Here is a 21,249-nt window from a genome sequence, read left to right as displayed (position 1 = left end):
TATGTGGACTCAGCTGCTGATTCCTGTGGAGTGTTCACTCCCAGACACTGTCCTGCTTAGTCAGGCTCCTGTTTGGACTTTAGTCTCTCATTTCCATGTACATTTTGCTATGGGATAAAGGTTCCATAAGCTGGGATCCCAGATCCACCACAGGGATGATCCAATAAATGTTATGTGGATTTTTCAGTTTACTTCTTGATGTCCATTTTTCTGATTGAAAGATTCTTAGCTTTCCTCAAATTCTCCAGAATTTTGTGGTCCCCTGAGGGGTTAAGCAAGACTGGACTGTTGAAGACATTATGCTAAATGAAAGAAGCCAGTCACAAAATACAAATAGCATTTGATTCTGCTGGGATGATAGCGTCTGGGATAGCCTGGGCAGGGATGGGGGCGTTGGACGTGTGGGGAGGGTGTTATCATAGAGATAAAGGAAGAGAACTGGAGCAGGGTCTTAGCATCCCCCCAAGGACTTCCACCACCTTTGGCTTTGTTCAACAGCCAAATGTCAGCACTCTGAAATCGAATCTCAGATCTCAGAGAGTTTCAGACTGTAAGGCATTTTGGATTGTGAAGACATTTCGTCATTTGCTATCACTAAAACAGAGGTAAACCTAAGAGAAAAGATCAAAATTTATGCACACCAACACTGATGTGTGACAGTGTACGATTAACACTATTACACAATTAACACCATGTGACCAACACTGATGTGTGACAGTGTATAATTAACACAATTGCACAATTAACACTGTACAACCAACACAGATGTGTTACTAGTATACCATTAACCTGTATGACCCCATTGCATTGCTTTACGGTGAGGCTCAAGTGTTGCAAACCTCTAGCTGATATGCCATACGACACTTCTGTCCTTCCCATGAACAATTCATCTTTCTAGTGCAGTTTGTACTACAGTAAAAAAGCTATCTCTTACGGTTTCTGCATACTTCCACTGCATGCAATGTGTGTAACATATAAAATATGTTCTATTTAACTGCCAAGGTCATTGGCAAGGCTTCTAGTCAACAGCAATAGAGTACTAGTAGCTAGGTTTTTGAGGGAACTTAAAGTCTAGGCAGTAGCAAGAGCACAGAATAGACCTCAGAGGCCCCTGACTGTCTGTCATCACTGCCTCCATGAGCTTTGAGGCAAAGACCCAACAGCCACCATTGTCCTCCAAACCAGCATGCAAGGTGTTCTAGCCCACGTTGCTTCACTGCTGTGATGGTGGCAGCCAGTGGCCAGAAATGGTCATTATGGAAGAGTTGATGACAGTAAATGGTGCCAAGTAAGAAGTGGATATGACTTCATAAGCAGAGGCGACTGACACCAAGGAGGATGTGTTTGTATACCAGATGCCACCAAAAGTAACAAACACATTGAACAATTTGTCAGTGTTCAGACAGACAGACAGACAGACAGATGGTGGAGCTCTATGTTTCCAGAGGAGGAGAGGGCACACAGGCAGCAGCTGTGACAGGCTCTGCTGCACAGAGTGAGCATGCAGCTTTTAGCAACCACATAACAGGGCTCCTCCACATGGATTTCAGAACTGCAGGGGACGAGTGAGGGAGGCATCCATCAGAAAGTGCTCCCGGGAGGACAGGTCCCACAGTGAGAGCTAGCCCTGCAGAAACACTTGTGCGTCTCTGCTTTACAAGAGTCCAGCCCTCCTGGGTGGAATAAGTGTGAGTGTTGACAGTTTGTCTGGTGGTAGGACAGCAGAGGAGCCCAGTGCAGCAGATTCTGTTTGGGGGCAGCTGGTTACAGATCACTTCTCTGCAGGAGCCTTCCTACCAGAAGCAAGCAGAAGGGGCAGCCATAAGAATGAGAAGCAAAGTCCACCTGAGCCCTGAGGCTCGCAAGCCCCCTCCAGGTTACTGTTACCTCACGAATACTACTAATGCAGGTGCCCAGAAAACTCAGACCCACACGATGACAAAGAGACAAAAAGCAGCTGGCCCAACAGCTGAGAATCCATGCATCCTGCAGCTGGGCCTGGGTAACAGCTGAGTAATTGTTAGGTAGGCTATACCAGCCAGTAGTCCAACCACAGAAGATGAGCAGGGAGCCTCGGCAGTAAAAAGCAAAGGGAGATTGAGGCTGAGACCTCAGGTGTTGGATTTCACCCCTTGACCAGATAATGAGATTGGCATTAGCTAGGCAGCATGGGGCTTTGGGCATTTTTTTTTCCCTAAGGATGCCTCTGTTTGCTAATAACAAATATGTCCTTGTAAGTCTAGATTTTTCTCATTGTACCTTCAAAGATTTCAGGTTGTTTCATGTCTGGTCATGTTGAGATTCTTTGACAACTTCACGTTTAATTTGTAATAAATGTTTCCAAACCTGATTTCTTTCAAAGGAGGAAGAAAAGAGGACAATATGGAGAGGAAGAAAGGGACAGCTGGCAGCATACATCTAACTACATGGGAGTTGGAGATAGGAGACTGCAAGTTCAAGGCCAGCCTAGACAACACATTCCTGATTCGAAATTTTAAAATACCTATTAATAAATTTTAAGTAAATTTCAAATAGCTGTATGTGGGTTTTTAACCGTGTTTTTTGTTGTTGTTGTTGTTGTTGGCTGGCAGGACACACACATATGTAACGCTTTTTAAATGGGCTTTAATTACACTTCTCTATCGCTGCTCTTTCTTGTTTATGTAAGTTGTACAATGTGTTCTTCAGAAATGATTTCTAAATTACTTCATAAATAATTCTCAACAGATGTTTTCTCCTTTCTGTTGGTGTTTCTAGTTTGCTTTGACACTGGATTCAATCTAGATGCCGAGGCCACAACGGAGCCAGACTGGAGGACACAGGCTGATTTTGCTACTGCCTTTACAAAGTAACCATAGAGCATCAGGGCTGACTACAATCGTAACAAGGCTTCCCTCTGCACAAGCCCTCTGCCTCACAGCTCCAGATTAGCCGGCTCTGGGAACGACAGGAGTCTGGTTGGGTTTATCCTTCCTAGCTCCAACTACAGTGAAAAAGCCCTTAGCATTCTTGGCAACCTTATCCATACGCTTCCCTATTGTGCCTTCTTCCTTCCTCTTTAAAAAGTTTCACTCAAGTCAGGGAAGGACCCAAGTCTCTGAAAGCATAACAGGAACTAATACCACCACATGGCACTGAAGCCAGGCTCTGGTTGGGGAACTGATGCCAGCAGCTGACCAACTATTCTGCAGCCAGTGCTGCTGCAATACTCTTCCCAGGAGCTTCTGAAGAAGGTTGGAAAGCTATCCCTTGCCACAAGGCATGCCTGGGTCCATGGCTCTCCCGACTGTTTCTCAGAGGCTAAGAGTACAGAGAGCACCTACGGTTCACAGCACAAGAGTTCAGTCAGCTCTGATGACAGCAGACCCTGTGCTCTCTGTGCCTGGGGCTTTTTATGTGACATTAGGTTGGGTATACAGACCATGCAAATGAACAAATACCTCTCATTCTGGGTTCCAGGGGTGGAACTAAATCTCCTCTCATCTGTTCTTTTTCCTCAAGAGGGAGAAAGGTAGACAAAGGCCCCCGATTCTTTGATTGACACTGTGGACAATCAATGTATGCATCTGTAACCATGGCTTTGTAATTGGCACTTGCTGGATGGTAGGCAACTCGTGCAATGTACTTCTTAACTGTGATTACAATAGTGTTTGGTCTCAAGAAACAACAGGCGATCTAAATAATTAATAGACCAAGGGGCATCTTTCCTCTTTATCTTATCTTGTTCTGGACAGATTAGGAAAAGAAGGAATTGGGAGTTAGGATCCAATAGTCACACAGCCCTCCAAACGGGAATGAAACGGATGCTTGTTTAAGTTCTCCTTTAGTGCTTTCCCAATCTTCTGCTTCCCAAATGTTTCTTAGAGAAGAAATCCCTCGGTGGAGTCATCCCACGTCTGACATTCAGGGTATTGCTCTCAGCAGACTCTGATTGGTGCATATCCCTTCTTCTCCCTTGTTTATGGTACTCTCATTTTATCCAGGTAGATAAACCAAACAATAATTAACCTAAGCCAAACATGGTATTTTTATCAGACGGCTTCAGGATGTGCACTTCACCAAGGTCTGGCCGACAGACTAAAAAGCTACCTGTTGGCTCTGGTGTGTGAGAGAGATGCATGAAGAGAAACCTCTCACCACTATTCTCTTTCCTACCTTGAGATGGCTGGGGAGGACATAAAGCCTGGAGCGGCAGTCACCCTGTTTGCACCATGAAAAAAATAAGATGATACTGGAGAAGCTGGTCCTAATCATTAACATCGTTAGGCCAAGTAGCAAACGCCTAGTTGTATCCAGACATTACTGTGTGTAGGTCTACATTATTTAAATGCTTTATAGGCATGTCTTGCACAACTTGTAACACCAGACACACTAACCAATATATCTCACCATTTCACAAACTTACCCCAAAACTCCCATGGAGAGGTGGCAAGAAGACACCATTGAAGGCACACTGGGAGTAAGGGCAGTGGCTGGTGTCGAAGAGCTTAAGGATGCTCTGGCGGCACTGCTCGTAGTCTCCAGCACCCTGGACTTGAATCTGATCAAACGGTAGCTTCTTCTCATATCTCTTGGTGCAGGGGGTGCCATAGAGTTCGCTTACATTCACAACCTTCTCATATCCTGGGTTAAAGCATGGGTCCTTAAGAATCCGGGCACTTGAAACCTGAATAGAAGAAGCACTTGAATGCTAATTGATCATACTCAGTGTGGTGTCACCGTGTCCCTGTCCTGTCTTCACCACCCTTGGGGATATGTTTTTAAAACCTGAACCCAGAAACGCCATGACCTGGGAATGTCTCTGGCCTCACAGTGCTAAGCACACAGTAGGTATACAAGTAAGAATCTCAGGAAGACTCCAGCCTAGGTGTACCTGTGTCTGCATGCTTTCCCCTTTCCTTTTCCCCAACCAGACTGGGAGCTTCAGGAGTGGGAAGATGCCTTAGATCTTTTGGAGGCTGCTGTGGATAAGAGACCAGGGTATCTTTCAGCTACACTTGCTTCTAGATGGCAGTCTTGATGGTGATGGTTTTACCAACAAGAGAGGTTATGGAGGAGAGAGGAAAACTGACTGTCCTTCCCTCGAGACAGGACAGCTGGATGTGACAGCTTCCTCTGTGTTTATTTGCCAGGGAGGGTCTGGTAATCTCATTACATCAAGCATTTATTCTTGCATTCAAAATGCAGAAAGCATCTGGGGACAATAAAGTATTGATTGACAAATTCTGTATTTTCCCAACAGTGGGGGATTTTTTTTCCTCTCTGATTACAAAAATGGTGTAGACAAACTTACAAATGATCATTCCTCCCCCAAGCATACTCCAGCATGTAAGTTGCATTATCATCACCACCAGGGCCAGAAATTAATTCCCATGAAAAGATCTGAGTGGTGTCCTTGGAGATAGTACAGTAAACAAACATGGGAGTGGATGTCTGGGTGGACCGACCGACTCACAGGGGTCCACCAGATGTAGCTCAGTGTCTTGCCTGAGAAGGCTTGGGGAGTGCAATGGCCAACTTTGGAGCAGTTACTGAATTACAAAGGGGAAATAACAGGATGTGGGGGCTGAGGAGCAGATGTGGGGAGAGCACAACTGAATTCAGTTGCACTTGCCTGAATGTCCTTGGCCAGTTTCTGCCAGAGCGCCTGATCCTTCCCATAGCACAGGAAGCTGTGTGTGTACACAGTGTAGTCCTCGCCGTAGAGACGAAACTGCAGAGAATTTTCTGGGGACTCTATAGTGCTGTTTAGGGGCACGAAGGTGATCTGTGTAGAGGCTCCGCCAAGATCCAAAGCGCCAAAGGTTTCCTGTTTCTGGCTGTCTGAGATGAGGTTTAGCCAACTCTGTTCCTGAAAGAAAGGACAGAAGTCTTTGGGCATCCTATCTCCCAAGATGGAGAACCAGGGGCAGAGAGTCGGGCAAAGCCTACTGTGGGTTCCCAAAATAGGACCAGATCAATAGACAGCAAGAGGGCTTCAAAGACACAGCTCAGAGAACAGCAGAGCGGAGCCGGGGCAACTATGGTCACTAAACAAGAACAAATCCCCACTCAGCCACCAGCTGAGTGACCTGGGCCAGAAAAGGCTCTATTTTTAAGCATCATTATGGGGGCTCTATGGATGTGGGTAATAATGTGCCCACCTGTGGCTGTGCTGAGGAGTGAGTCACACGGGGGTGGGGGGGGGCAGGCTGCCAAGCACCCCTCACTTAGCAAATACGGTCTCATTTTGCTTTGCTTTAAACCTAGTCTTACTACATTGTTCAGGCTGGACTTCAACTTGCAATTCTCCTGCCTCGGTCTCACTCAAGTCTCTGCCCAGTTAGTTTTATTTTTTAACCAGATTAAAATGATATCAAGTGAAATATGTTTGGGGGCTGGAGAGATCTCGGTGGTTGAGAGCACATACTGCTCTTGCAGGGGACTGGAATTTGATTCCTAACACTGGGAGGCTCACAGCTGCATGTAGCTCCAGTTCCAGAAGATCTGACAGCCTCTTCTGACCTCTGAAGACACTCGTGTGCAGGCACTCACACACAGATGCACACACATACACATAATCTTTTAAGATGAATTCTTTAAAGTAGATTTTCTTTTCCCCTGTGTCTCCCTGAGATGAAGACATGGCTTTGATATTCTCCAGTAATAACACTAAGGCAAATATACCTCTAGTGATGGTTACAAATATAGGAGTATGTTCATCCATTCATTTATCTACCCATCATTCACTTTGCTAAAGACCCCAATATTGCCCAAGAGAGTAAAGGCATTGACTCTCTGGGAACCACCTCATCCGTGGAGTGAGGCATTTACCTGAGTGAATCTGCCCAGCAGATAGTTGATAGTGATCCATCCGTAGGCACCTTCCTCCTGTCCGGTGATGATCTTGGCACCCTGGAAGTCAAAGGGGTAGTCCTTAAGGCTTCTTGACACTGCAGCCAGGACCTTGTCTGCTGATTGTTCGCTTTCCATTCTACACAAAAGAAGGGGTGATATTATCTTTTGGGTTTGTTTGTGTTTTGTCTTTATAGTTACACCTACCCATTTCAGCTAGAGAACCTAACACACCAGATTGGAAGATAGGAGGACCCTGTGCATGGCTCTGTCTCTCCAAGTTCCAATCCTCCAGTTATTAAATAGATGTTTCTTTTTAAAGTACCAGTTTGGCTTTGTTCCCTGGCTCAAAAAGTATCAAAGTTTCTTTCAATGACGGTGGAGGTAGCCTGGCGTTATCTGGTCACATTGAGAGCTGGGATGTGAGGTTTTAGCCATCACCGTGGTCCTGCTTCTCCACACCTTAGATTCTGAGTAACGTCACGTAGGACTGTAGAAATGAGTACCAGACACCCAAGTTCCTCTGCAGCCAGCCTGGGAAAACTCTTCCTCTATTGTCATTCAGGTCTTAGGTCTGTTTGAAACTTGGAGACATGAGGGAATCTTCAGGGTTATCATATGAAGATGAAATGTGGCTGTTCTGAAACCCAGAGAGACTCTGAGTAAAATGGGGTCGCTCATACAAACAGCTTCCCTAGCCTTCCAGCTCCAGTCTACCTTCCAGTATTGATAACTGCATTGCATCCTTACACAGCTTCTCACTTCTCCAACCTCCACCAGGCCCTTTCTGGTCTAGAGATCCTGCCACTCGTGGCCCTGGCTCTGCCACTTTCCAGCCATGTGGCTTCTGGTGAGCAACTTAACATTTCTAAACTGCATTTTTTCCTCTGGTTAATTAATATCTTTGCTTCATGGTAACCTTCATGACTAAGCAATGTGTTTCTAGTATTTAGCACCTCGCTGAGACACGAGCTTCTATTACTTTACTTCCTCCCAGTCTCCTTCCTATTTCACAATCCTGACTGCCCTGGCTTCTCAATTCCCTACCTTTGCACATCACTAGAGCATAAACTCCATGTTGTTTGATACTTTATCCCCAGCACCTAAGACCACCTGTGGCACCTAATAGTGTTAAACAGATATCTAACTGAACGGATGCTGTGCTCTGCCAGGGCCTGCCCCCCTCACTCCGGCCTCTCCTCTGCTCATGCAGTCCTGATGTGACAGGCCATTCTGCCCACCTTCCATCCTGAGCAATCCCATGAGTTCCTTCGGCAGCTCTGTATAATCCTCTGTTAATCAACAGGTTGCCCTAGATAGATGCCTAGTTTCCTTGAGGGCTGAGTCACCTTCTCATGTGTTGTGGACTGAGGAGGCGGTCATGCCACACTGGATGGACAGCGTCCGAGGTACACAACGCACACAGATATTGATGGGGGGACCAGCCAAGCTTTGTTGGCTGTAGTTTACTTGTCTTGGGATATTAGTGGGTCTCCCTTTACCTTCTTCCTCCCAGATATTGATTGATTCTATCTTCAACCCCAAATTTTGGAGTGCATGGCCTTAATCTTTCTCTCTTAATCTTTCTGTCTACTTCCCCAAGGGAGACAGGCAGGCTCTTTTAAATACTTAGAACTTATATAAGCTTAATAAACTTATTTCCTAGCACAGGATTTGGCGTGTGAGGTAACTACAAGTCCCACAATGTCAGGCACCTAAGCACCGCCTCTAACTTCCAGCACAATACTCTCTCTCTATTGCTTTACCTAAGTAAGCGCATGCCTGCCGTGGCCCCCAGGTAAACAGGTGTCTGAGGCTGCTTGGATGTTGGTATCAATTCAGTGGATAGTTCCATGCATTCAGCCAGGTATGCACCTATTTCGTCTGTTTTCTGAGCATATTTTGAGATTCCAGGACCTGAGGAAAGATACAGAAGATGGAAACCCTTAAAAGAAAAAGTGTGGAGTGTGTATCTTGACCATTTAGAAAAAAAAGTGTTTGCTAAAAAAATAGAAAACACTTCTTGGTATAATATACATCGGGTTGTATTTCTTAGATGGAAGAGTAGTTGCAGTCAGAAGCACCTGTGAATGAGTGTGGCACCCTTTGGTTGTGTCTGTTTGCAGAGAGGTTTACCTGGGGAGGAAGGATGTGAACTGCAAGACTACAGTTGCCATGGTTTCCTCACCATGATGGACTGTGTTTCCCTTAGAACCAAGAGCTGGTATTAGTCCTTCTTCCTTTAAGTTTCTCTCTCAAGTATTCCATTATAGTTGGGGGGGGGGGAGTAGCTAATACATGTATAGTATTGTATTATTTTTTTAATCTTGTGATTTTAAATTTTTGCTGGTAAAACCTGGTGTTCATCTATTTAGCCACGAGGTGGTGCTATTTCACACCTTCTGACATTGTAAGAGCATTATGCAGCTCTTACAGCAGCTTCTCTGTTAGCCTCTTTGAATGATCCTTCCACAGAGTTGTAATTAGCAACATTAGTTCCTAGAGGCCCTGTGTAAAGATGACATTTAGCGCAAAAGTTAAAGTACTCGACACACTGGCTTTTCCTGAAAAGACAGCATGTTGTTAACTAGCTATGTCATAGAATGTGCCCTAAAATTTATAGGGTTTCCTTGTTAGAATAAACAGAAAAAGAAAATCCTGAAAGTCTTTTGCTCCAGTACCCTGCCTCCCTACTGAGGCTGTTGTTATTTCAATTTTAGAGCAAACTAACGGTTGCTATGGAGAGGACTGGAGCCAAGACTCCTAGTTTCCATCTCACTCTGAGGTGGATTCCACAGTGCTTCCTACCAAGAATTTGCTTTCAAGGTGATTATTCAGATGAGCTTTTAACAGCCTGTTTGTGTAACATAATGAGAGGCCCCATGCTCTGTTAGCAGCTTAGGTCTGATTCAGGAAATCTGTCCTTAGTGTTTCGCTAGCTCTGTATTTGTGGGTCCAGACAGATAACGATCCTCAGAAGAAAGACACCTGTGGAACCCTTAGCACTCCGGAGCACTGCCTCGGTACAGCAAGGCCTGTGTTGGCACACCAGGCTCCGGGAAAAGTGGCTTTCTCTATCCTTGCCCAGTTCCTTGGCAAATTATAAAAATCAGTGGAAACTACTCGCTATCAGATTAAAAGTCGCTTCTCTTCTGGGATCCGTATTACCTGTTTGAAAAGAAACAGTGTGTTCTTGGCTCAAAAGGCCAACAGAGACCAAGATCACAAGGGCGCATGGTGGGAAGCAGGACAAAGCAAGTCAGGGGAGCTGAGTGGTCAGCCATCCTCCTCCTCCGGGTGTGATGTTAAAAGTGACTTTGCGGGTTTGGGGGGATTATCCAGTTATCAGCATATAAAGCAGCACTTCTGTGCAAGCCTGTAGTGCAGCTAGGGGCCTGGACCACCAGCTGGATTCTTGCCATTTACAGAGTACTAATCCACCAGGCTTTTGCTTCCTTCCCTGGAAAATGAGAGTTAAATGACCCCAGCCCTAAAAGTCTGTGACCTACTCTTCCCTGCCTCTGAAGAGAACAAAAGCCGTTGAGATTTTCCTCCAAGCTGCAGTCTGAGCCTGAGAGTAAGCAGAGAGGTGGAGCATCCCACCAGAAGCACCGGGAACTTGGTAGAAGTGTAAACTGCCAGGCTCCCACCCAGACCTGTTGACTTGGGAACTCTGGTGGTAGGAGGTCCTATGTCCATGTTCTAAGAGTCCCCACCCCAATCCCATGTTGTTCTGGGTAATTTCAAGTCTGAAAATGACAGGCTCAGATATAGATCTGACAGCCAGCTCCATCTGTCGCCAACTTAAGTAACTTTAAACAAGTGACATGGCCTGTCTAATCTAGCTGCCCTCATTTTTAAGACAGGGCTGCTGCTCACCCAACAGATCATGAGAGTGAAAAATACGTGCTGAGTTCATAAATACAGGATGCAGTGATACAGGGATACACAGACATGCCCTATTGACAAGAGCTATTATTGTTCAGCTCTTGTGTGTGTGTGTGTTTGTGTGTGTGTGTGTGTGTGTGTATGTGTGTGTGTGTGTGTGTGTTTTGCTGAGAATCTAGCGTAAAACATCATGAATATTAAGCCTGCACAATATAACTGAGCTACACCTTCAGCTATTTTTAAATTTGCCTCTTTTTCAAGGATTGATCTCAATATTATTGTTACTATTGAGAGTAATGAGGACTGAGCACAGGGCCTCATGCATGTGAGGCCTATGTCAACTGCTGAGCTGCATCCAAGTTTTGGCAGAGATGCATAAGGCAGAGTCTTACTAGGTTGTCCAGGCTGGCCATGAACACACTCTGTGGTCCAGGCAGGCCTGAAATTGATGATCTACCTGCTTACCAGCCTGTGCTCCTAGGCCTGGCTCAGCTTCATTTTATAGTGATAATAAAATACCAGTGGTAGTTCCTCATTTGGCTCTGTTCAGTATTTGTGCCTCTCACGCCCTCGTGCCCTGCTCTCCTGTCCCACAGCCCCCATCTTACCTTTCACTTGGCATTCCTCTAACTGCTGCACCACCCCTGTATCATTCTCCTTCTCAGCTGGCCACTTGTAGATGTACAGGTTGGTGTGAGACGACCCCGCATCCAGCACAATCCCATACTGAGGGCGAAGCAAATTTAAAACACTTATCAGCATGACAGCACACTTCTCCATATTTAGCTTGCAAAGGAAGTAGACAGAGACAGGAATTTTACTCTCTCTAAGCTAAGTGGAACATTTGGTGTTGAGAACTAGAGAGACCATCCTCAATGCCATGGATTACCAGTGCCCCGCTCTAGATAAGGACTCAAGGTGCTGACTGCACCTTAGAAATATCCAGGCCTTACCCAGAGCAGGCCTGAGCCATGGGGTTATTTAGAAAATGCTCAGTTATTCTAGTATGAGGCTGTGATCAGTCCCACACGCTGAAGCAGCTGAGACACTGTGAAAGGAACAGAAAACAAAACCAGGGCTTCCCAAACTTGTCCACACCCTGGCATCAGCTGAGAGCTCCAGAGGCTGACGCCCCATCCCACCTCAGACTGGTTTAGAGTGGTTTGCTCAGCAGCAGCAGCCTGAGAGCCTGTGGAATTCTAAGGTTCAGACAAGCCTGGTGACCACTGAGCTAGCCCACAGAGGCTACAGAGAGAAATAAACGTGTTCAATTGATTTGGGTTCTGTGACTGTGGAGTTTTATTTTAAAGAGAGAAGTGCTAAGTGGGCTTGCTTTTTTAATTCAGAAAACTGTAAAGCCGTATTTGGCTTATGTTAAGACGTATATACTTCATGTCTGCAGCTCTTTAAAAGGAGGAGGAAGTTGCAGGAGTTAATGAAATCGGGAAAATGGGAGCACAGACAGGCAGCTCAAAGGCCTTTGAGCCCCAAGACCCATGTGAAAAGCTGGGCGTGGTGCTGTGCCCGAGATCCTGACAGTGCACGGCCTCGGTGGGTCTGAGGCTCACTGGTGAGCTAGCCTGTCCTGATCAGCAAGGCCCGGGCCCCAGGGAGGGCTGCATTTCAAAGAAAAAGGTGGATGGTGCCTATGGAGGAATGTCGCCAGAGGTTGCCTTCTGTCTCCACACATATGTGTACAGATGTGTAGGTATGTTCATACATGTGTGATGGTGGCGTACCAAGCAGGGATTGGGTGAAGCATTTTAGACAGGAATTACTTTATTTGAACTCAGAACAATGCCAAGAAGGAGAGGCTATTTTTATCCTTTTTATATAGATGAGAAACTACCAGAAGGTACTTAATAAATCTAGTCTGATTTAGGCTCAGAATCAAGACCTTGTCCTTGGAACGTAGAGCAAGGGCTGGGCGCAAGCCAGGCTTCTCGGAGATGCTCCCTTCTAAAGACATGTGTAAGGACAACTCTAGTGTACAGATGCGAGGGTGCTCCCCAGTGAACTTCTGTACAGTACACACCCATCGACACTAGCAGAATCAAGACATTGCCAGCCCAGCAGGCTACCTGATGCTCATGTAGTCATTTTCCCAAGGAGCACTCACTGCACTGACGTTTGACACCAAAGATGACTTTTGTCTGTTTTGAGCTGTAACTAATGGAAATCTCATAGCATAGGCACTAGGTGTAATCTCACTCACTCTACCATGTACAACACATTTGAGCACTGTTCTTTATTCATGCTTGCCCAGTGCTGTAGAGTATTCCACTGTGTGCACACACTGTGTTTTTATTTATTCTAATGTTGATAGACATCTGGGTTATTTCTAATTGAGACTATTAGGAATGTAGCTGCTTTGAACATTTGTGAGATTTCACTTTTATAGAATAAAAGCTTTATTGTTTTTTTTTCTTTCCTTCTTTTTTTTAAGCTTTCTCTCCCATGGAGTAGACTAACAAATGCCCATGTTGTTCAATTAATATTCACTAAATTGGGGATAAATCTGATATTGATTAGTGACTCCTTCCCTGGGCTCTATAAGGATAACATGCAGTTTGTTTTCACATAAGTGTAAGTGGTGTCCTGTGAGTACGTATGTTCACATGCATGTGGCCACATGTAAGTGAATGCATGTGGAAGCCTGAGGTTGACACCAGGAGTCTCTGTCAATTACTCTCCGCCTTGTTCACTGAGGCAGGGTTGCCAACAGAGCTAGTCTGGCCTGTCTAGTCAGTTTGCTACTGGGGTCCCCTATCTCCACCTTCTGAACAGTGGGGTTAGGGACAGTCTGCCACGGCCTCCAGCATTTATGTGGCCTGGGAGTCAGAACTCTGGTCCTTATGCTCACCCAGCAAGTGTTGTATCAGAGCCATCTCTCCAGCCCTTGAACATCCATTCTTTAATCATCTCTAATGCAAAAGTGAGGGAAAGGAAAGCAGAGCAATGGTGCCCTTTGGGCTGTGCAGGTCAAACTGTGGCCTCCATTTGAAAAAAGGACTATTTATATATTTATAATCTATATTTATATTATACAAGTTCATATTGTCTCATCTATTAATACCTAAGAGACAACAGGTAGAAAAGACAGGAGTGAAAATTTAAGAGAGAACTCTGGGCCACGAAGAAGGCAGAGCCTCTTGGGTACCTAAAGTCATTCCATTCACTAGGAGGCCACTCTGTACAGACCTCCTGAGAATCCTTGCTGTTCCAATCCTCCACAGTGTTCTCTGCCTCCTTATGCATAGTGCAGGGGTGGGGGTCTCTTTAGTAATTAGTTTTATGTGCTCAAAAAGAAAAGGCTCTGTATACATGCACTGAGCACAACCAGGAAGCAAACAGGGCAGGCCTCTCTGAATCATGAGAACCCAGGAACTGCCTTAGGTGACCATGATGGGTGGGAAGGAATGCTGGTTGGGGTCCAGAGCCTTTAGACTCCACGGAAACCTCCCAGGGTTTGAGTAAAGGCTCTTGGGTTACACAGTGAAATTTTCCATTGTCTCCTAGCAGAGCCCCTGAGTTCTTCCTACCAGAAAATGCTTCAGCTACAGTGGCTCATGATAAAAGCGAGAGAGGCTGCAGCAAGTAGCCTTTATCTGGAATCAGGACAGCCCATTCTTTCTATTTTTGTTAACATGGAAGCCTCCTCTCCAGGAGAGACAAAAAGCCGCCCTTGCTTCTGTCAGCCTGTTTCTCTAAGGCCATACACAGCGAGACTGTGGAGATATGAAAACATTATCACACTTGTTTGCAAGTATTTAAGAAGGTGGCACGAGATATTCCACAAGAATGGAGGACAATCTACCCCATACACAGCACTGGAAGTCTAACTTGTGAACCATGCCTGCTGAGGGCTAACCTGTGAACCATGTCCGCTGAGGGCTGCTTTGGGTTACCTCCTAAATTGTCTCATAGAACAAACAGTTGACATTTTGAGAACAGCTAAAGCTGGACAGCCCATGTTCTAAGTCTACACACTTGGGGAGGTTGCTTCTTGTGGTTCCATTGCTCCCCAGGGCCCCTGGTAGTCCCCAGCTTATGCTCTGCCCACCACCAGAACATTCTGCAGAGCATGTTCCAGGATACACAGGGCCACAGGATCGCAGTAAATCAACATTGCCGGAAGTTTGAGGAATGTCCCTTCTTCCTCCTTCCTGGACACATCATCCCATTAGCTAGTGACTTTAGGGAAATCTGACCGTGGGAGGAAGCAATGTTTTCCTGTAGCACATGTGTAAAGCATTTCTAAAAATCCGTATATGTATACCTTTCATATTAAAGAAAAAATAAGATTCAAATGGTAAGGAAGAAATATGCATGTCATTATTATTATTATTATTATTATTATTATTATTATTTCAATAGTACTTGTTATTTTAAAAGTGCTAGAACCTATTAAAGATCACCTAGAAAATGAAGGGGAAAAACACTCAAAATTCCATCTAGATGTTTTTATTAACACCTAATCACCAAATCTTTTCTTCTTTCCAGTCTTTTTAAGTACGCATTTTCCATAGAGAAATGGTCTTTCTAAGCTACCTACTGTGGTAAGATTTTCCCTGTCCACTCTATTTAAATATTAGTGCAGCAGGAGGCCTGTGACTGAACAGGGAAAAGAGAGGCAGCGCTAAGAGTTGTATAGAGAAGGATGCAGAGAGAGAGGGAGAATCAAGATAGAAGATGAACAGCATGATTCTCCCTTCCTTTCATACAGTATTTTAGTTTACTTCATTTGTTTTGGATTGTTTTAATTCTCAAAATGAGTATGATTTTGAGTTTTGTAGTTATATTATTCCTCTTGAAGAGAGGTCTAAATAAAGGATTTTCTGATTACTGGCTCAAGGATATGCTGATTTGGGAGAAAGGTCTTGTCTTTTGTTTTTAGAAAAGGTGTTTAGTGTTTATACACCTTCCAGAGTAATATGGATCAGATTTGATAGAGGGAGACCCCCGAGAATTAGATTCCAGAGAAACAAACAAACAACAACTACAAAAAAGAGGTTATCTTGATGATACTAAAATTTTGTTTTGAGATTTGTGTATTACAGAATATACAGCTTTGGTGAGTCTCCTCGTCAGACATGCTGGACTGACCTGCTTGAACTGATGTCCTGGACTTCCAGCTGGATCCAGTTAAAACAGATATCAGAGACTAAATCAACCTTTGATGTGGCCTTTTTAAGGCCACACCAACTCCTCCATTTTCCCTACTGTCTATCCCTTCAAAAATATCTCAATGCCCATAATCAGCTAGAGAGAGTAGCCTCTCAGGACCATGCCTGGGCTGAGAGAGTTGGCAGCAGTAGCGCGGGAAGCCTGCTGGTTGTTTGTTTTTTTAAAATACTTCCCTCAACAACCCACAGTCTCATAATCTAAAGCAGTGAGCCTGGGGCTGGCTTACACACTCTACCCTAAATAGCACAACCAGGTGCTTTGGCATAATGCTTTCCTCTCCAATATGAACACTTTGGAACTGAGTCCCATGTGGGTATGCTGGGAGGCGGGGCCTCATGAGCATATTCAGGGCATGAAGATGCTACTTTCATGAGTAAATTAATGACCCAATGAAGTGGGCATTGGGAAGGTGCCTGCCTTTTTCTAATCCTCTAATCCACTGTCCACACAAGGAGTAGTGTCCCCTTGCCACAATGCAGCGTCCAGGATGTTGGTTTAGAAACAGAGATTAGGCCCTTGCTAGACTTGAAGTACACTTAAAACAAATTCATAGACCTTGGGCTACCCAGTCTCCAGAAGAGAAAGTACTCGAGAAAGTAAAGATCCCATCTTTACAAATTATACTTTAGTAGTAGTCTGTTATAGCAGTCCAAAAGGGACAATGACTCTAACTACCGGGGGAACCTCACAGAAAAACTGGGTCTTTGACCCTCCCTGCCTTTAAAGTGTTTGTAGCTTTAACAGTGACTTTGGCAGCCCTGTTGGTCTGTCTCAGGGAGCCTGGGCTTATAAACAAAGATTATCTTTTACAATGTGTTTCTAATACCCTATAAACAGCAATGCCAGTGGAGATGATAAACATCTAGAAACTATTTATTCATCTTTTTTTTCCTTTAGTCATAGTCACTAGATCCTGAATATAAACTCTTATTTTGTTGTTTTTAAACCTACGGTAAAACATGCATAACACAAAATGCACTACGTGAATCGTTTTAAAGCAGACCATTTAGTGGTTGTTAATTACATCCTCACTGCTGTAGAACCAGTATCACTACCCATCTCCACGTGCTGATTTTCCAAAGGATAATGTTAAGAATACAGTAAAGTAAAAATAACAACAGATACTTTTCAAGCACGTTTAAGAGTATGAGCCAGCCGGGCGGTGGTGGCGCACGCCTTTAATCCCAGCACTTGGGAGGCAGAGGCAGGCGGATTTCTGAGTTCGAGGCCAGCCTGGTCTACAGAGTGAGTTCCAGGACAGCCAGGACTACACAGAGAAACCCTGCCTCGAAAAAACAAAAAAACAACAAAACAAAAAACAAAAAAAAAAAAAAGAGTATGAGCCAAAGCAAATTCAAGTTCTCCATAAAAAGAGAATCAAAAATGCTAATTCCAGAGTATCATTTTAGCCTGATTTGGAAAAGCAGACCCTTTAGCAGCAGTGAGAAATCCTGCAGAGTGTTGGCTCAAAAACCACAACATGCTACGGGGGAAGGGGCTTCCACGGAATACATCCTCTATAAACAGGTGTTGACAGTGGCCCACTGCACATGGCTTCTGCTGTGCTACATTCTCTGACAAGCCATTGCTTGTTTTGCTCCACTTAATTCCAACCCACCACAAAGTAGGTATTATTACTGTTTCCACATGATATGTAGAGAAACTCAGGTTTGGAGGAAGGGATTTCCTTGCTTATGCTCACTGTTACTGCAACTGAAATGAAAGCATCCTGCCCCTTGAGCCTATTTCCACAGTAGGGTCATTCTGAATACAAGCCTGCTGATTGGTATAGGGCCAGTTTGAATGTCAAAATGTGGAATGTTCATGCAAAGAGTCATACCAACAGCCAGTGTCCAGTTATGAGCAGGGAGTTAAGGAGTTGTGGACAGAGCAAACCTCAAAGCATTTCCCCCACCGGGACCCATGGAGACAAAAGCACACTTCCAAGGACAAAATTAGACATCGCTATTGCCTGTCCACTCCACTGAAGCCTTTGTTTTCAGAAGCACAGGCTGGCCATCTAAAAATGCATACCTAGTACTGGTTCACAGGAATTCACTGACTTCCGTGGCAAGAAAATGCCTTAGGATATCTGTAGAAGATAGATTCTCAAGCCTTCATTCTGAACATTCACACTTAGTGTAAACAGGATGTCTGGAGGGTCCTGGGCTAGTGGTCTGCCTCCTACACTGACAAGCCTGTGTCTAAGAAGGGTGTAGTCCTTTCCGTTGAGATGCGGGTCACTCTGCTGAGTCAGCAGATGTCTATAGCATCAGCACTCAGGTCGGGCACTGGACTGGCTGTGAGCTGACACTTGCGCTGTGATTATCTCCTCCCCTTCAGCATAAATGCCTATACTTTCCCAATGGTGCTCACTGCTGCATCTCCAGACCCTCAGAGTAAATGTTCAATGGCTACCTATTAGATGAATGAATACATAAAATGTATGTAAAGACAAGCGAACCCCAGTCCCTGTCCTCCGTATCTTTAAAACTGAACGTCCAAGTAAGTGCGTGAGCACAATAAAGTACTCTCCCTGTGGAATGCCAGATGTGCCCCAGGCACGAGGCCACCACCTCATCAGCAAAACTGAACCCAAACCGTGGTCAGCAGAAATAAGGCAAGGCTAGGTCATCTTCACAAAACAAAGAATCTGTGTACAAACAGTTGGCTGAGGGCTGTCTTTATAAGATCTTCTGAGACAGGAATACAATCCTCTCTGCATATCTGTGAATTCTGCACTCATGGAGAATCGCAGAGCAAATAAATGCAAATGAAAGAGCAAATACATTTTCTAAAATCTGTTTGTGTGAAACCTGTACCATTTCTTCTTGCCATTGTTCCTAAAACAATAAATATAGCATGACAACTATTTGCATAGGCCTTATATTATATTGGGTTTTATTGGAAATCTAGAGATGGTTGGGAATTTTATGGGAAAATATATGGGAATTTTATCTCAGAACCTCAAATAGGGTATATGCAAATGGTATCCTTTGGGTACCATAAAAGACTTGACTAGCCACAGATTTTGATATTCAAGGTGGCTGACCTGCAATCAATCCCCATAGACTCTGGAGGCCAACTGTGCTTTCTACCAATAAACTTCTTCACATAGTTTAGTAGTCTGTGATGAATCATACACACAGTAAAAAATGGTCCTGCTTTTGTTTCTTATTTTAGATTTTATAATACGTTGTCTCATACACCATATTCATTCAGCTGAGGTTTGAACCATTTCAGAGATGTCTTCTGAGAGTAGACTCGAAAGGAACAATGTCTAATAGACTCTCTATAGTGGTGGACATCTGTCTGTACTGTGCAACATTTCATTCCCAATATTTGATAGAAATCTTACTGAAATCAGTAGCTTCAACAAGTGGTCAGCTTTTTGTTGTAAAACTATCTTTGTGCAAAATAAATCAGCAATACTATCACATCCACTTCAAGGGCAATAGCTGCTCTTGAGATACTTTTATTTAATGAATGTCAAAGACCTGGCTCCCTTTTACCAAACAACATAACGAAACAGAAGCCCAGGAGACTTGCAGACCACTGTGCATGAAGGAGCCAGCCCTGACCACAGCAAACACTGAGGACACAGAGCTTAAGTGTGTCTCCTCAGTGTCCCTTCTCCCCAGTGAGGCAATACTGGACATGCAAAAGGTCACTCGAGAAGGCGAACACTTGCTTCTGGAGCTGGTAAACAAATAGCAAAACCAAGATGTCATGAGGTTCCAAGTGCGAGTGAAGTCTTGCCAGAGAGCCAATGCCACTAAACACTAAGAGGCAAGAGACCACCATCACTGAGCCGGCGCCAGCCAGTTTCTGTCCTGACAAAGTGGCCGCTGTCCACAACACAAATGGGATGAATTTGTGTGACAAACAGATGCCAATGGAACACCCACGCTTTTTCTACACAGCAAGTGATGTGGGTGGGTGGGAGCAGTTTCGGAAACAGGGCATGCATCTGATTTTCCAGGCTCATAGGGCATCATCTTCTCAACAAGCAGAACATACTTCAAAATGTGTGTTCCAGGCCCTCCCCAGCCATGTTACTTTCTGCATATGTCACTGCCCACATGACATATGTACCAACATGCTCAATGACCTACTCATGTGAGGTAGGCCCTGTATAGATATATTTATTGTCTTTTCAGTTTAAATGTAAAATATACCATTTTAATTTATTTATATTATTTATATTTATTTAATTTTTATATATTTACATATAAATTTATTTATTACATTTTTTAAATTAAAAGATAAAACAAAATTATAACTGTATTGCAAATATTTGTGATTTTACTTGCCTTAACATTTTCTGGCAATGGTTTGTTCTGGGTCAGGCCCACAGCAATCAAAGCTATCACAGCCAAGACAGAGGAGAAACCAAGGATGATCAGAATGTTTTTGGAGCAAAATCTCTTCACCTTAGAATCTAAAGCCAAAGACAAAACATAAGAAATCAGCAAACAATGATTTTTCTTGCCTTTTTGTCTGGTTTTACGATGGTTCTCCAGAAACACCAGAGATGTTAATAAGGAGCCTATCTGTAAGCACAAAATACTTGTAAATTATTGGAAATAATTTAAGAATAAAAAGGTTTGTCTGTATCATGAAGACCAAGGTCAAGTTGGCGGTTTGCAAAGAAAAACAGGCAAAACCAGGCCACTTACATAAATGGAATGAGAAGGAGAATCACGTGGGTGTCTTATCTAACAGGTCAGACGAGTCAATCAAAAGACAAGAAACAACTAACAAAAGACACAGACCTTTGTGTTTTTAAAATATACACAAAGCATTTAATTTGCTAAAAACATCAAACATTAAATCCCACCACTGCATAACACTTTCTGGCTTGATATACCTTTTGGGTCCTGACGCCTTTAAATGGAAAACTGACAATCACCTTAACTGACAGTCACCTTAATCCTGAGGAGTTCTGAACACTTTTGGCTGTCAGTCTATTAGCTAATCTATTCTGGTTTTAGTCTTACTTGACAAAGAACATTTTAAAAGCTCCACTAGAAGAATTGCATAAAGCAATTAAATAAAGAAATTAAATAAAGCAATTAATAAAGAAATGCATAAAACTTCAACTGGACTTAAATAGATCATCAAGAGACTGGGAATAGAACATGGAAGGTTACATCAGTCCATCCATCTTGATGACACAGTCTGTTCTGTTCTTCAGTCAACTTCCCAAACCATCTTCAGACTCTTTCTTATTATTCCAGGCACATAATACAGAATCATCTGAAAATGAGATGGTTTCTCTCTCTCTCTCTCTCTCTCTCTCTCTCTCTCTCTCTCTCTCTCTCTCTCTCTCTCTCTCTC

General features: G+C 44.0%; 1 protein-coding gene across 1 annotated transcript in view; it reads right to left on the bottom strand.

Annotated features, from left to right (window-relative positions):
- The window catches only part of Entpd1 (ectonucleoside triphosphate diphosphohydrolase 1), a 78,332-nt gene that overhangs the window by 6,966 nt on the left and 50,117 nt on the right, over positions 1-21,249 (bottom strand). The window contains 6 exon segments of the mRNA XM_028775961.1: positions 4,406-4,666; positions 5,615-5,851; positions 6,814-6,973; positions 8,601-8,751; positions 11,331-11,448; positions 20,223-20,350. Coding sequence (XP_028631794.1) covers positions 4,406-4,666; positions 5,615-5,851; positions 6,814-6,973; positions 8,601-8,751; positions 11,331-11,448; positions 20,223-20,350 — 1,055 coding nt within the window.

This window comes from Grammomys surdaster, unplaced genomic scaffold, assembly GCF_004785775.1.
Source record: "Grammomys surdaster isolate TR1022 unplaced genomic scaffold, NIH_TR_1.0 66, whole genome shotgun sequence".
NCBI classification, from domain to species: domain Eukaryota; kingdom Metazoa; phylum Chordata; class Mammalia; order Rodentia; family Muridae; genus Grammomys; species Grammomys surdaster.
Note: the sequence above shows the minus strand (reverse complement) of the source record. Positions and strands in the feature narration are given on the sequence as shown.